General features: G+C 38.9%; 1 protein-coding gene across 1 annotated transcript in view; it reads left to right on the top strand.

Moving 5' to 3' along the window:
* OVCH1 (ovochymase 1) overlaps nucleotides 1–14,833 on the top strand; it is a 55,369-nt gene that overhangs the window by 23,310 nt on the left and 17,226 nt on the right. Inside the window, 7 exon segments of the mRNA XM_070619700.1 lie at nucleotides 1,350–1,440; nucleotides 1,481–1,547; nucleotides 1,929–2,022; nucleotides 2,483–2,663; nucleotides 7,591–7,663; nucleotides 8,120–8,315; nucleotides 11,142–11,290. Coding sequence (XP_070475801.1) covers nucleotides 1,350–1,440; nucleotides 1,481–1,547; nucleotides 1,929–2,022; nucleotides 2,483–2,663; nucleotides 7,591–7,663; nucleotides 8,120–8,315; nucleotides 11,142–11,290 — 851 coding nt within the window.

The following is a 14,833-nucleotide window of genomic DNA, read 5'->3' as shown; positions in this document are numbered from 1 at the left end:
AGATCTGGCATGAGGCCCAGGAATATGTTCTTTAACTAGCACTGAAGGTGATGCCAAGAAACTACATCCACTAGATGATCGAAACAGATTCCAAGCACCTTCTATGAAAAGTAGGTAATTTAGATTAGAGGCTGTAATTCAGAAATGAGATTGACTGGCTCTGTTTTGGGATGTTTGAGGGTTTTGAAGGATTAATGGGTTTCTAGGCATTCTAGAAGATAAAGTAGCCTTTACTTAGACAAAAGGAATATCGTATGCAAAGACTCTAATGTGAAAGAGAATGGATGATGTACAGAAAACTACAAATAATTCAACATTGTTCAAGTTTTGGAGGGAATAATAAAGAAGGCAAAGAATTGGATCATGATGGATGTAGGACATCAAATTTTAAGTACCAGATTGATAGGATAGCTAGCTAACATTTACTGATTCCTTGCTCTGTACCAGGTATAGACTAAGCATTTCACATGTATTATCACCTTTAGTCCTCATTACAGACCTAAGAGGTTTGTACACTGTTGCCCTTTTCACCGATGAGGGAACAGAGGCTTAGAGAGGTTACCTAACTTTCCCAAAGATGCATAACTGGCAAAGAATTCTGGAGCCAGAATTCAAACCTTGGTAGTAATGTGGAAGATGGAGATTAGGGGTGAACTTCCATGCAAGGAGGGTAGAGAGGAAGTCTTTATAAGAATTTATTCTAGATATATTCCTTGATTATATATGCTGTGATGAGGAGTATATGAAGGAGAAAAATTCCAGCATGATTTTCAAAATTCTAGCTTAGGTCACTAGATGGATGGTGGAGTCACTAAATGATACAAAGAAATGTAAGACCGTGTAGACACATAAAATCAATTGGTTCCATTTGAGACGTGTGGATTTTTATGAGCTTGTGGGAGTTCCAGAAACAGATATCTAGCAGTCCTAGATCTAGAATTCAGGAAAGAGATTTAGACTGAAGAGAAAAATTTGGAAGTCATATATATGTAAATGAATAAAAGTAGGGTTATGAACCGTGCCTTGTGGAATATCTTTCAGGCTGAAGAATAGGATCCTGAAAAAAAGACTGAGGTTGAGAAGAGATGGCCATAGATATATCAAGAAAATCAAGAGAGTAACTTCACAGAGCCACGGAGGGAAGAGAGGCTTAAAAGGGTCAGATGCAACAGGGATGTTAAGAGAGAAATGACAAATCACATCTGTGGGACCTGGCATTTAGCATTTGATGGGTAGTATTAGTGAGATCTACGTTAGAGTGGTTTGGTGATTGACCAGGGTAAGCAAGCAGGATCAGCCAGTGTAGACTACTCTAAATATTTTCAATTAAAGAAATTTTTCCCCTACAGACTCTTTAAACAAAATTGGATCGACATCACCTGCCAAAACCAATCCTGTTTCTCCTGCAAAACCTATTCCATATGGTGAGCTGATGGCCATGTGAGTAATATCTGTGCAATCTCCTTTCTTCTTTAATTAGATATATCCTTTCAAAGGCCTTATCTTACATTGACTCCACAGTGAAGAAGAATGAGTGTTATATTCAGGTCCATGAAATCTCCAGGATCTTCTTTGGCTTTGCAAATAGACTCCTAAATAGAGGGAAGAAGAAATAAGCTTTATGATAAGAAGAAAGGGGCACAGAGAGCAATCCTTTGTCCCCATCTACCCCTGTGCAAACTTAATATTTATAATATCTTCCTAGACTCTGTATTTATTATGATTATGCATTAGGTGCAAAGAGGCAAAGGTTTTTGTTTTGTTTTTCAACTGGGAACTTTTAACTTCCGTATAATTTAAAGTATCTGTTTAAATAATTATGATCTTTTGTCGCTCTGTCTGCATGTATTGAAAAAGGTCCAGTTGATGGGCTGTAGTAGAAAGTTGTACAGGGAGCTGTAACAGGAGAAAATGTCTGCCTCTTACAGGGAAGTCAGAGAAGGCTTCATGGAGAAGATACACTTGGGCTGAGTCCCTGCAGTATTCCAGACAAGAGAAGAGCATTAAGATGCTGTGAATTTGGTACGATTGAGGATTCATAAATGGTTTCATACAGTGAGAAAGACAGAGAAAATGAAGACTTATAATGAAGAACTTGTATGCCTTGCTAACAGACAAAATTTTCCTACTGGAATATAAGTTCCATGAGGGTCAGGATTTTTGTTTGTTCTATTCACTTGATATATCACCAATGCCTAGAACAGTGCCTGGCAGTACCAAGCACTAAATAAATATTTGTTAAATGAATGAATAAATATCATTCTGTAGGCCAGTACCTAAAAACCTGATTGATTAGCAGAGTCATCTAGGCAAACTTTTCAAATCAGGTTCCTCGGAGGTGGGTCTTAGTAATCCACATCTTGATAAAGCTCATCTGGTGTTTGCGAAGTACCACTGTTGGCTATGGCAAGGCATTGGAGGAGGAATGTGTTCTTAATTATTTCAGTTGGATGGGTCATTCGTTTCATCTTCTTTGCCCTAGGTGTCTGTGGTATCCCTCCGTTCAGTCCCCAGTGGCTTTCCAGAAGAATTGCAGGAGGGGAAGAAGCCTGCCCCCACTGTTGGCCGTGGCAGGTGGGTTTGAGGTTTCTGGGCACTCACCAGTGTGGAGGTGCCATCATCAACCCAGTTTGGATTCTGACTGCAGCCCACTGTGTGCAACTGTGAGTGAAAGTGATGTTAGTTTACTGATGTATTTATAGACCATACCTAGGACATAAATACATTGTCTAACTACTAAAACCATCCAGACTAATTCTAAAGCAAGAATCTTCCTTTCAGTGTTTCTTTTGCCTAACCATCTAGCCTCTAAATAATGTTAATGAGGAAAAACCTAATCAGATCTTGAAATTGCTCATCCCTTTTGTGGGCATCTCTGATTGTTATGTTGAGACCAAGACTAAACTTATTGGTATAAATTTACTGTAGTTCCAGAAAACAAGAACTATGTTTATTTCTTCTTTCACATAACAGTCCTTTCTATATTTGAAGACCCCTTGCACTTGAATTTAATCTATAAGCTAAATGCTCATCATTCTGTTGTTTGTCAGTAATTCCAGATGCTTCACCACGCAGTACACCTTCCCCTGGGGAGGTTTAGTTTTGTTGCTTTTAAAATATGGTCACAATAATGTAGAGCCCTGGACTACTAGTGAACTAAAATTTTGGTTAACTTTTTCAATGTTTTAAAATTGTGAGCTATGCCATGATATGAAAGGATGTACATAATATATATGTAGTCTAAAGAATAGTTAGTAAATGTACACTTTTGTCCCCCTTACCTAGTGTAGGAGGGATCTTTAAGCCTACCTTTCAAGACTCCTTAGTGCCCCTCCACAGGGTAAACACTATGTTAAATTTTATATTCATAATTTCCTTGCTCTTTTTTTTTTTTTTTTTGCTTTATCATCTATGAATCCTTAAAAACAGTTTGGTTGTTCTTGGTTTTGATATTAATGTAAAAGATTTGTAGTTTGTATTCTTCTCTGACTTGCTTTTATTCTCATAACATGTTATATAGATTAAGCCATGTGGGTGTGTGTAACTTTAGTTTATTTTCAGTCCACACTAAGTCAATCATTTGTATGTAGATTCTGGACACCATATTTTTAAGTACTCCCCAGATGATTCCAACACAGCCAAGGTCAAGAGCCATTCCCTGTCTCTCTGATCCCGTCTTGACCACTCCCCTACTTGTTCACGGTGGGCCAGTCCCATTCCTCAAACACACTCTGCTTGTTTCTGTTTCAAGGTCGTTGTAGTTGCTGTTCCCTCTGCCGTTCAGGATACCACATTATGTTTAGTTGTCTTGTCTCCTTGGGCTCCTCTTGGCTGTAAGTTTCATAGACTCTCCTTGTTTTTGATGACCTTGACAGTTTTTAGGAGTATTCATCTGCTATTTTGTAGAATGTCCCTCCATTTGAGTTCGTCTGATTTTTTCCCTCATGGTTTTACTAGGATTATGGATTTGGGGGAGGAAGACCACAGAGGTTACGTGCCATTCTTATCACATCATATCAAGGGTACATGCTATCAACATGACCTACCACTGATGATGTTAACCTTGATCGCTGGCGGAGGTAGAGTTTGCCAGGTATCTCCACTGTAAAGTCGCATTTTCCCCCTTTCCATACTTACTCTTTGGAAGCAAGTCACTAAGGGTAGCCCACACTCAAGGGGTTGGGCGTTAAGTTCCACCTCCTTAAGCAAGGATTATTTACATAAATTATTTGAAATTCTTCTGTATGGGAGGCTTGTCTCTTCTCCTTTTATTAAATCACTTCTTTGTATCGGTATGGACTCAGGGATATTTATTTTCTACATACTAAGTATTTATTCTCTTGCTCAACTTGTTCCAGCTTTGACCATTGTGAGCACTTTCAGTGTGGCTTCTTGTCTTTTTTTTGTTTAATTTTTTTTGAAGAAGATTAGCTCTAAGCTAACATCTGCTACCAATCCTCCTCTTTTTGCTAAGGAAAACTGGCCCTGAGCTACTATCCATGCCCATCTTCCTCTACTTTATATGTGGGATGCCTGCCACAGCATGGCTTGACAAGCAGCGTGTAGGTCCGCACCCGGGATCTGAATCAGCAAACCCTGAGCTGCCGAAGCAGAATGTGCAAACTTAACCGCTGTGCCACTGGGTCAGCCCCTGGCTTCTTGTCTTTTTGACATGCTCCCATCCTTTTGTGACATTGCAAGATGCTCCAGGTTCGTCTTATACATTCCCTCCTCAGTCTTAGAATCAGCCACTTCTCCAGTGAGCCCTGGTTCATTTTATTGGAAAATGGTATGAAAAATCAAGGTCTGGGTGCTGGGTATACTAGTTGCTACTAGGGTGTTCTTGCTTCTAGGCTGTCTTAGCTGACAGCTAGAAAATATAGGTGTGCATACTAACCCATTTATATAAGCATATTTATCTATTTGTATGTATTTTAAGCTACACATGAGTTCGTGTGGATATTTCCAACTCAATCCAGTATGACATTGTTCATTCTAGCCACCCTCTCTTGGAGAAGTCCATTTTATAAGAATTCTATCAATGTGCATTTTTAAGTACCATGGAAAATAAGCCTCAATAGTAGCTGACTAATTAGTGAAAATTAATGTATTGGAAAATAAAAATATTAATATTGATGCCAGAGTTGCAGAAGAAGCTTTGGCAGACTCCCTTGTCAAATAGTATAGTCTATTCTTGAATTTATGTGATGGGCCATGATACCTTGCAGTGAAATATAGACCATACCAAAACTTTTCTTCACAAGGTGGAATATTCAACTTGATGAGTCAATTGAGATGAATTAAACACAGCTGTAAATGTTTATGAGCCCTTGAAGTTAACCACAAGAAGAATTTGTATATAATTTCATCAGTGACTCTTCTTGATTTCTTTAAAAATTTTTCCCTAATAGTAATGATTGTGGAAAAAGGCATTTAAAGAAAGTTATCAAGTAAAATCTAAACTACTCTATTTCACTGATCTGTTCCTCCTCTCTGGAAGTAATCAATATTAAGAATGCTTTAATTGTCTGATCAGATAGCGACCACCAAGATCCACATTCTGCAGCCTTGGGACTTTCCTCGGCTTATGCATGTGCCCTGGCACCCAGGAGTTGGCTGAAAGGATCTTTTGCCTTATTACCATAGTAAAAATCACACCCAGGGGTGGAGAGCTAGCATGCTAATGATACATGTGACACAAGTAGTGACATGCTGCCAGACAGTGCAGGCACAAACACAACTCCACCTCTACATGCCATGATGGAAGATGCATCCTCTGCCACAGCCTGATAGTGTGGTTGTTCAGGGAGCCACTTGCCTCTCTCTCTCCCTTCTTCTACTTTTCACAACTGGCTCCCTTGTGCACAAGCTGGTAAACTTTCTAACTCCTCACTCCTGCTCGTTATCTCTCTTGATTTCTATCCTGGGTGATGACAAGAACCCAGGGCACCAGTAACAATCCCACTATTGGAAAAATCTCAGGCTTCGTTGCCTCACAGTGGATGGTGCTTTATCATGTGATTTTTTTCACAGTGTTCTCTACCAAATTAAAATAAAGGATATTGGAGGACGGTGCATATAAAACTTCACTAGAAATCGTGATCTACATTATCAAGTGTACCATGATTTTTATTATTTGATTGTGTTATGGGCACTATCCCCTATAGAAAGAAGTCGAGGGGCTTTAAGAAATGTTTCTTTACTACCTAGTAATAATTTAGAGGGTGACTTTGAGAATAAAGTTTAATCCTTCCATTAGAGTTGATGGCAGATAATAACAATGATAATGGCTACCATTATGAATCATTCCATCTGTAAGGTACTTGCCAATCACTTTGCTTGAGTTAGCTCCCCTAATAAAGGCATACTGAAACCCATGAATAAGCCAGACTCATCATGCAAGGAATTGAAATGAGCATGGTTATGATTAGAGAGAAGATGCCTATGTGTAATTACGGAACTTCTCCTTTGAATAAAGTGTGTTGAAAAATCATTTCAATAACTTTACTTTTCTTGAAGAAACAGTTTTGAAAAATGAAAAATTAATCTCCAAGCTAAAGTGGCAGTATATTTGTGGCAATTGAGGGCCTCTTTCCTTGGATATTTTTTCAGCTGGAGATCTTGATGGCAAATTAATGGATATTGATTCAAGTTTTTAAACGTCTTTTTGAAGTACGTCAAAAGTGTGCAAATCTTAAGTATACAGTTAGAGGAATTTTCACAAAATGAACAGTCATGTAACCACCTAGATCAAGAAAAAAATATTGCTGACACTCAGCAGCTGCCCTCAGGCCTCTTCCAACCATCATTCCCCTCAAAGGAATCAGTGCCCTTATTTCTAACACTATAGGTGAATTTTACCTATCTTTGAACTGATAAATTTTTTTTAACCTCAGTTTCACCAATCCTGGTGATTGATAAAAGATGACAGTTTGAGATATATTCCTGTAATATAATGTTTGGCTATTTTGAACAGTAAAGCATAGACCAGAAGCTACCTCATTATGAAAGTAATTTGTTTTCACATGTTCTTATATCACTGTGAAATTAAAATAAGCTCTAATTATTCTTTTTTTCCTTCTCAACTTAAAAACAGCCTTTGGTGATATTTGATAAGGGCTCCAAAGACATTTTACCAAAAGAAGGGGGCAAGATACACAATTAAGAACTTCTCCCTAGGTAGATCAGGTGGTGTGATGTGCCTTCCCAGGTAGGAGATTACACAAAGGCACCAGGGTGGCACCTGGCTGAACTGAACAGTGCATTTTGTTAGAGCCAGACAGGGTTAGACCAAATGGTGAAAAATATGTTTGGTTTTTTTGCTGAGGAACATTCTCCCTGAGCTAACATCTGTTGCCACTCTTATTTTTGCTTGAGGAAGATTAGCCTTGAGCTAACATCTGTGCCAGTCTTCCTCTATTTTGTATGTAGGTCACCACCACAGCATGGCTGCTGATGAGTGGTATAGATCCACACCTGGGAACTGAACCCGGGCTGCCAAAGCAAAGCACACTGAACTTAACCACTAGACCATGGGGCCAGCCCCCAAAAATGTGTTTTCATGTCAACTTTTGCTTGTTCTTTCTCCAGAAAAAATAATCCACTTTTCTGGACCGTTGTTGCTGGGGACCATGACAGAACCCTGAAAGAATCAACTGAGCAAGTGAGAAATGTTTTTAAAGATCATCTGCCTGTACTCTGAGTGTTGTCGCATCCCAGGGAATACCTTTAGCTAAAATATATAATAATGTATTAATCTCCTGGTGCCCCCTTACACTTTATCATATAATACCAATATTTAAAGATACCATTTGAGATCACATTTTAATGTGAGAATTAGGTGAGTTTGCTCAGGAAATACAAATTCAGGTCCATGTACCCAAGTACACATAATCTGTTTTCTCCAGGACTTCCACTCTTCAGAAAGCGGTCCTTGGCCTCCTGCAAATAATAAACATAGATTGCCCTTTAAAATTTAAAATTTAAAATAAAACCTCAGTCATCTTCATGGCTGAGGTGTGGAAATGTAGAGATTTAAGATTATTTTGGACGATTATGCAAGGAAGTAGTTTGACTCATTGGCTTTATCTTGTAATTCGATTGCTTGGCAATGATACAGGTGAGACGTGTAAAGGACATCATGGTCCATGAAGACTTTGATAGACTGACCTATGACTCTGACATCTCCCTTATACAACTGAGCTCTCCCCTGGAATTCAACTCCATGGTGGGACCAGTATGTCTCCCACACAGCGTGGAGCCTCTGCTTTCCTCTGAGATCTGTGCTGTGACTGGATGGGGATGCATTAGTGAAGGTAAACACTTTACTTTTGTGCAAACAATACTGCTGGTTGATATTTTGGAGAATATGTCATGGAAATGATATCAAGCATTATCTGCTTTAGCCCTTCTTCCTTCTGAGAGATAGAAACCATGTTTTATTTAGCTGTAATAGCTCATCAAATTACAGAAGGGGCTATTTAATATTTTTCCATCAGGGTGACTTAATTATAGGTAGGCTAGATCTATAAAGGGCCAGATAATGTTTCTTAGGCCTTGTAGGCCATATAGTCTATCTCACAACTATTCAACTCTGCCGTTGTAGTGCAAAGCAGCCATAGACATTATATAACAGAATGAATGTGGCTGTGTTCCAAAAGAACTTCATTCATGAAACTGAAATTTTATAAAATATTCTTGTGCCATGAAATATTATTCTTCTTTGGATTTTCTTTTCAACCATTTAAAAATGTACAAGCCATTATTAGTTCATGGATTGTACTAAATAGGTCCAAAGATGGGACGGTGGGGCTGGCATGGAATTGGCCCACTGGCTGGGCTTTGCTGAGCCCTGGGCTAGAGGATAGAGTTCTTAAAGCCATGGCAAAGCATTGAAAGATCTGAATGGGCTGATGTTTGTTTTTTGCTCTTTTTCACTGTGTAAATAATTTTCTTTTATATTTTCCTTCTGTTTATGTCTCATTTATTTAGAATCTCTGAGCTTGAGGGAGAGGGGAATTTATCTTTGACTGTGTTCAGTGTTTATGTTCCTGGTTTACTGTGCTACCTGCAGCCAAATTGCATATTCCTAAAATCTTCACAACCACCATATGAGGAGATTTTATCCCCCTATTTTGTGAATGAGGAGATTATGGCCCCCTAATTTAAGTATTTTGCTAAGATCCCATGGCTAATAAATATCAAAGCTAGGATTTAAAATCAGCGTGGCTTCTCTGATAATCCTTGAGTGGCTTTTTGTTACATTCCCAATAAAGTCTGGACTCCTAGCCTGACTTTGAAAGCTGTATGCGATTTGGCCTCCACATAACTCTCCAACCTCATTTCCTCCTGTTGTCCTCTTGTTGGCTAACCTTCAGGCATCATGGTCTTTGTTCTTCCTCTTGAACACCAAACTTGTTCTGCTTTCTCAGGCTCTGTACTTTATTTCCTTCCACGTGGAATGTTCTTATTCTAGTCCTCTCACAGCTGCCCCCTCCTCATTCCATTCTCAGATCAAATCTTCTCAGACCACTTTGCTGCAGCCGGACTGTCCTTCCATCACTTTCTGCACTACCCAGTTTTATCATCTCATTGCACGTACACGTACTTGACGTTATTTTATATAATAATGTCCTACATCTCACCCATTAGAGTGGGGGCCTCTGGGAGGCAGATCTCCACCTAATTTACCACTCTCTCCCTGAGGGTAGAAGTCTACTTAGAATAAATACTCAGTAAACATTTATTGACGGATTGGCTTCAAGGCCCTTGTTCTCTAACACCTTCAACCTTCACCAACTCCATGACCACCAGACAACTGAGAGGTGGTTGCAGTCTTACAAAAGGTGAACTCATCCTTTCAATCTCGGAGAGAAGAGGAGTTCTTGATTTTGAGACATAGGAAGCGACACTGATGGGGATAGTCCCTGAAAAGGGGATTTTATTTTATTTTATTTATTTATTTTGAGGAAGATTAGCTCTGAGCTAACATCTGCTGCCAATCTTCCTCTTTTTGCTGAGGAAGACTGGCCCTGAGCTAACATCCATGCCCATCCTCCTCTACTTTATATATGGGACGCCTACCACAGCATGGCTTGCCAAGCAGTGCTATGTCCGCACCTGGGATTCGAACTGGCGAAGCCCGGGCCGCCAAAGCGGAACGTGTGAACTCAACCACTGTGCCACCAGGGCGGCCCCAAGAGGATTTTAAATACATTAAATTATTTATGTATTAGATTAATACATTAAAAAGAGGACAAGATTTAAAGTCCGACCCAGGCTTGAGTCCTGGTTCTGTCCCATAGGTGCTGGGAGATCACATTTTCAGAGCTCTGACTTTTCATGCCTGAGATCAGTGTGAGAGCCCACCTCACAGTGTTGTTGTAAGTCTTATTAGACTGGAGTAAAGGACTTTATAAATATTAAGGTACTATATAAGTGTAAAGTAATTTTTATTAATTTTTTCAAAAAGATACAGGGCTATAAAATACTAAATTTATCTTTTTTAATTAGTCATAAGTCTAAAGTGATAGAATAAGTCATGCAAAATACATGTTAACATAGGCCTGCCTGAGGGTCAGGTAGGAGGAGAAATTCTTCAATGTTCATCATTAGTGTCATCTTAAATCAGTGTTGAGATTTAGGCCTCAGTGATAATAGAGGACAGAGGAATATGATTTTGGTTTATATTAGGAAATCATATAAACATATTGTTATTACATACTTATATATTTACATAAAATATTTATGTGTTTAAATGTATAACCATATATATTTCTAATAATATGTCATGTATAATACCAATTCATATCTTGCTGAGTTTCTCTTTCTGAATTCTTATGTAGCAATATTTGAAACACTAACATTTAAATCAGAAATAAGCTAGGAAAGAAGTGTTTCTGGTCCTGTTCTCCTGCCGATGGACTTCCTTTACAAAGATGCCACATCTGGAAATGAAGATATCCTACATAAGACACTTGTAATTTTTGGTTCAGTATTCTACATCAGCTTAGACAAAACCGAAGGATTGCAATTATATTGGTGCAAAGCAAGTCTGAACTTAAATACATTCCCTTAACATCACTTGGTCCCTGCTTTGTTATCAAGCTCTCTTTCTGAATCTGTTTCTTAATTTGGTGGAGGCCTAGCCAGTCGCTTACAGCAGATTCAAGTGCCCGTGTTAGAGAGACAGGTCTGCGAACGCACTTACTATTCTGCTCACCCAGGAGGGATCACAGAGAAGATGATCTGTGCTGGCTTTGCAGCGTCTGGAGGGAAAGATTTCTGTCAGGTGAGAGGATTCTGATTTTGCAGAGGAAGATGAGAAAGTTGTCATCTACTGGAGATTCTCTTTAGACAGGAGGAAACCACTCTCAAAGCCAGACAACCTCCGTAGCCTGTGCCTCTCAGCATCACACCACCCTACCCCTACGTGAAGGCCAGTAGGACAACAGAAACAGTGAGTTACTTAATCCAAACTTGCTGAGATGGTGGAGAGGGGGCAGAAGCATCCATACAGCCAGGGCAACTTGGGTGCATAGAGGAGCCCATGAGGAGGTAGGAGATGGCAACACCAGTAAATTGGCCTGCAGGTGGGAAGATGTGTTCAGATAGATTTAAGGCTTTGGGTAAAGGGGAATGAGCAAGTAAGGATTCTAAATTAGTGTAGCCTACTTATGACTTGAGTTTTGTTGTTTTAAACTGTTTATCTCCTGTGTACTCACACTTAATTTTCCTCCACAGGAATAATTTTTAAAATAAAATTATCACAAAGAAGAAGATGAAAAATTTTGAAAAAAAATTGTTTTCATATGCAGTGAAAAATAAATCACAAAGCAATAGTTTAATTTCAGTGTTCCTACAGAGGCACAATGCAGTACCAAAAAGGGTTTCTAACAGTCTGCAGCCCACCTTTAATGTAGTCTGGATTTGAGGCAGCCCACGTAGAGGAAAGTTTGGGTCTGAGAACAGACAAACTTCTCCAGATTTATCATTTCGTACTGGTCTAGAGTAGAGAGGGAAGAAAGAATGAATTTCTAGTCTTTGCAGCTTTTTGATAGTTTTTCCCCCAACTCAGTTAAGGAACATGAACCAATGGATGTCATCTCTACGTGGAGAAGACTGGGCATTAATCTGGGTAGAAGTCTTTCCATGTGAAAATATGAAGAGAGAAGGAAAGAGGTCCCCTCTTAATAAAGAGGTCCCCTGAATATAAATTTATTGTAGTTTAACCCTTTCATGGCGTCAGGCACTGCTCAAATTTGTTTTATTTTACATATCTTGATTTGCATTCCCCAGAAGCAGACCCTGAGACAAGGATGCAAGTGCAGTGGTCTGTGAAGCAAGTGCAGGTGTCACTGGCAGCACAGTGAAGATGTGTGATAGGGATGGGAAGGCAGCCAATCTAGAGTGTGCTGTTAAGGCAGCTACCACAGGGAGGGACTGCCCTTAATCCTGCAGTGATGCAAAATACACGCAGCATATTTGTCCCATCTGAGGGATGAGGGAGCTGGAATATTGATACACCATTTCTCCAGAGTCATAGCTTCAGGGCTGCAGGCGGGGCACTTCCCACACTTCTGGCCCAACTCCTGGGCAGGTGGGGTAGAGGGAGGAAAGCCCTTAGGTGCAGAGGCAGGATGTGGACCTCAAGATCTGAGGAAGGTGGGAATGGCACTCACATTGTCTGCTAGAGGACATAAATGTTCTATTATAAACACCAGTAGAAAAGTACTCTGAACTGATGTGTTCATTCTTCCCCTTTTGAGGGATGGTTTTTCTTCTCGCTTTGAATCAAGAAACTCACAAATACCTCTGTCTCTGTCATATTTGACAGCATCTAACATTAAGGGAAGACCTTAATTTGTATCAAGAGAGCAAAGAAGAACTACAGGGGGGATGAGGTCCGTGTCAGAGGTGACCCAAATATCGTGATCTTGGTTGTCACCTATTCTTATTTCAGCTGCATCCAGCTGTCCCTTTGGCTGCAGCATGACCAAATTTATAGTCAGTACAAGGGAAGCAAAATAAGAGTTGAGATTCTGAGTAATAAATGTGGCTAGCTTTATTCTACAAAGAACACTGAATTACTAAAAGGTGACTTATGAAACTTGCTTAGATAAAATGGACTCTCATATTTCTATCAGGTAATTGAGTTTTCCCTTCCTGTGAATGCTCAGAGGTAATGGACCTGCTAATGTAATTTCTCATCCGAGAAGGTGAAAATCAGAATGTTGGACTGCAGAGATGTGGGAGTTTCAGATATGCAATGTAGAATCCTGTGATTCTTTGCTCACAACAAATTTTAGACTTTAGATTTTTTTTAAATTTCAAGTTCTTTGACCTACAATGTGAACTCTATCTTCACAGTGATATATTTCCCAATCTACTTCATACTTCTCTCCTCTTGCTTACTATATTTCAGCCACACTGAGTGCCTCCTGACCTCTCACTTCATCATATCCTTGCCTAACTTGGGGCCTTTGCCCACATGTCAATTCTGCATAAAATACTATTCCTCCAGGTTTTTGAAAATCTAGCTCCTTCTCATCCTTCATCCATCAGCTCAAATGTTATTGAAACTACACACACATACATGTGCATGTAAGTACACTCACACCTACCTTTATTCTCTACTTTTCACTCTGAATATTTCCTTTATAGAGATTATCACCATCTATACTCTTTCTCAGAGTTCCTAGCTCATGGTAGGCACTGAATAATTTTCAAAGTAATTAATAGGTACAATTTGTTTATTGAATATTTACCATATGCTAGGCTCTGTGGTAAACACAGGCAATAAAAGATAAATTAGACAAGCTCTTTCACTGTTGTGGAATGTTTGTAATTGCCTGGAAAATTCTTTATTGGCTATGTTGTTGCTGAATGAATGATTGATTTTAAAAAACTCGGAAAACCTGATTTGATACATCAGACCATTTTCAAACTCTAAGAGGGTCTTAAATATAATCTTATTTTATGTGGAAAGAAATTCAGCCCAGAGAAAGTGTTAATTGTTCTATATTACAGGCTAGGAAATCTATCTCCTTACTCCAAATTGAGGATTTCTTCTGAGAAATTCCTCATTTAAAATAAACAGCAGTATCAAATATGTCATCAGCTCAGTTTATTTTTTAGGAAGACAATTAAATTTAGGGTTTAGTTTGGTCCTAAATACATTTGTGCAAAAAAAAAAAAAAGGCCTGATTAAAAATCAGAAAGGCTACCTTAAAAAAATTGCAAATCCTATGTTGTAAGGTTTGGGTTTTTTCAGTTTTGAGATATAATTGACATATGACATTGTGTAAGTTTAAGATAAACAATGTGATGATTTGATACACTTATATATTGTGAAATGCTTTCCACAGTGGGGATTAGTAAACACCTCCATCACCTCACATAATTACTATTTCTTTCTTGTGCTGAGAACATTTAAGATCTACTCTCTAAGCAACTTTCAAGTATATAGTACAGTATTGTTAACTATAGTCACCATGCTATACATTAGATCCCCAGAACCTGTTAATCTCATAACTGGAAGTTTGTGCCCTTTGAGCAACATCTCTTCATTTTCCCCATCGCCCAACCCTGGTAACCATCATTCTGCTCTCTGTTTCTGTGAGTTTAGCTTATTTATATTCCACGAATAAGTGATATACAGTATTTGTCTTTCTCAGTCTGGCTTTGTACTTAGCATAATAACCTCAAGAACCATCTATGTTGTCACAAATGGCAAGATTTCCTTCTTTCTCATGGCTGAATAATATTCCATTTTGTATATATACCACCAGTTCTTTATCCATTCATACTTTGATGGAAAAATAGATTGTTTCCA

The sequence above is a fragment of the Equus przewalskii genome, chromosome 5 (assembly GCF_037783145.1).
Source record: "Equus przewalskii isolate Varuska chromosome 5, EquPr2, whole genome shotgun sequence".
Taxonomy (NCBI): domain Eukaryota; kingdom Metazoa; phylum Chordata; class Mammalia; order Perissodactyla; family Equidae; genus Equus; species Equus przewalskii.
This window is presented reverse-complemented; position numbering and strand designations above follow the sequence as displayed.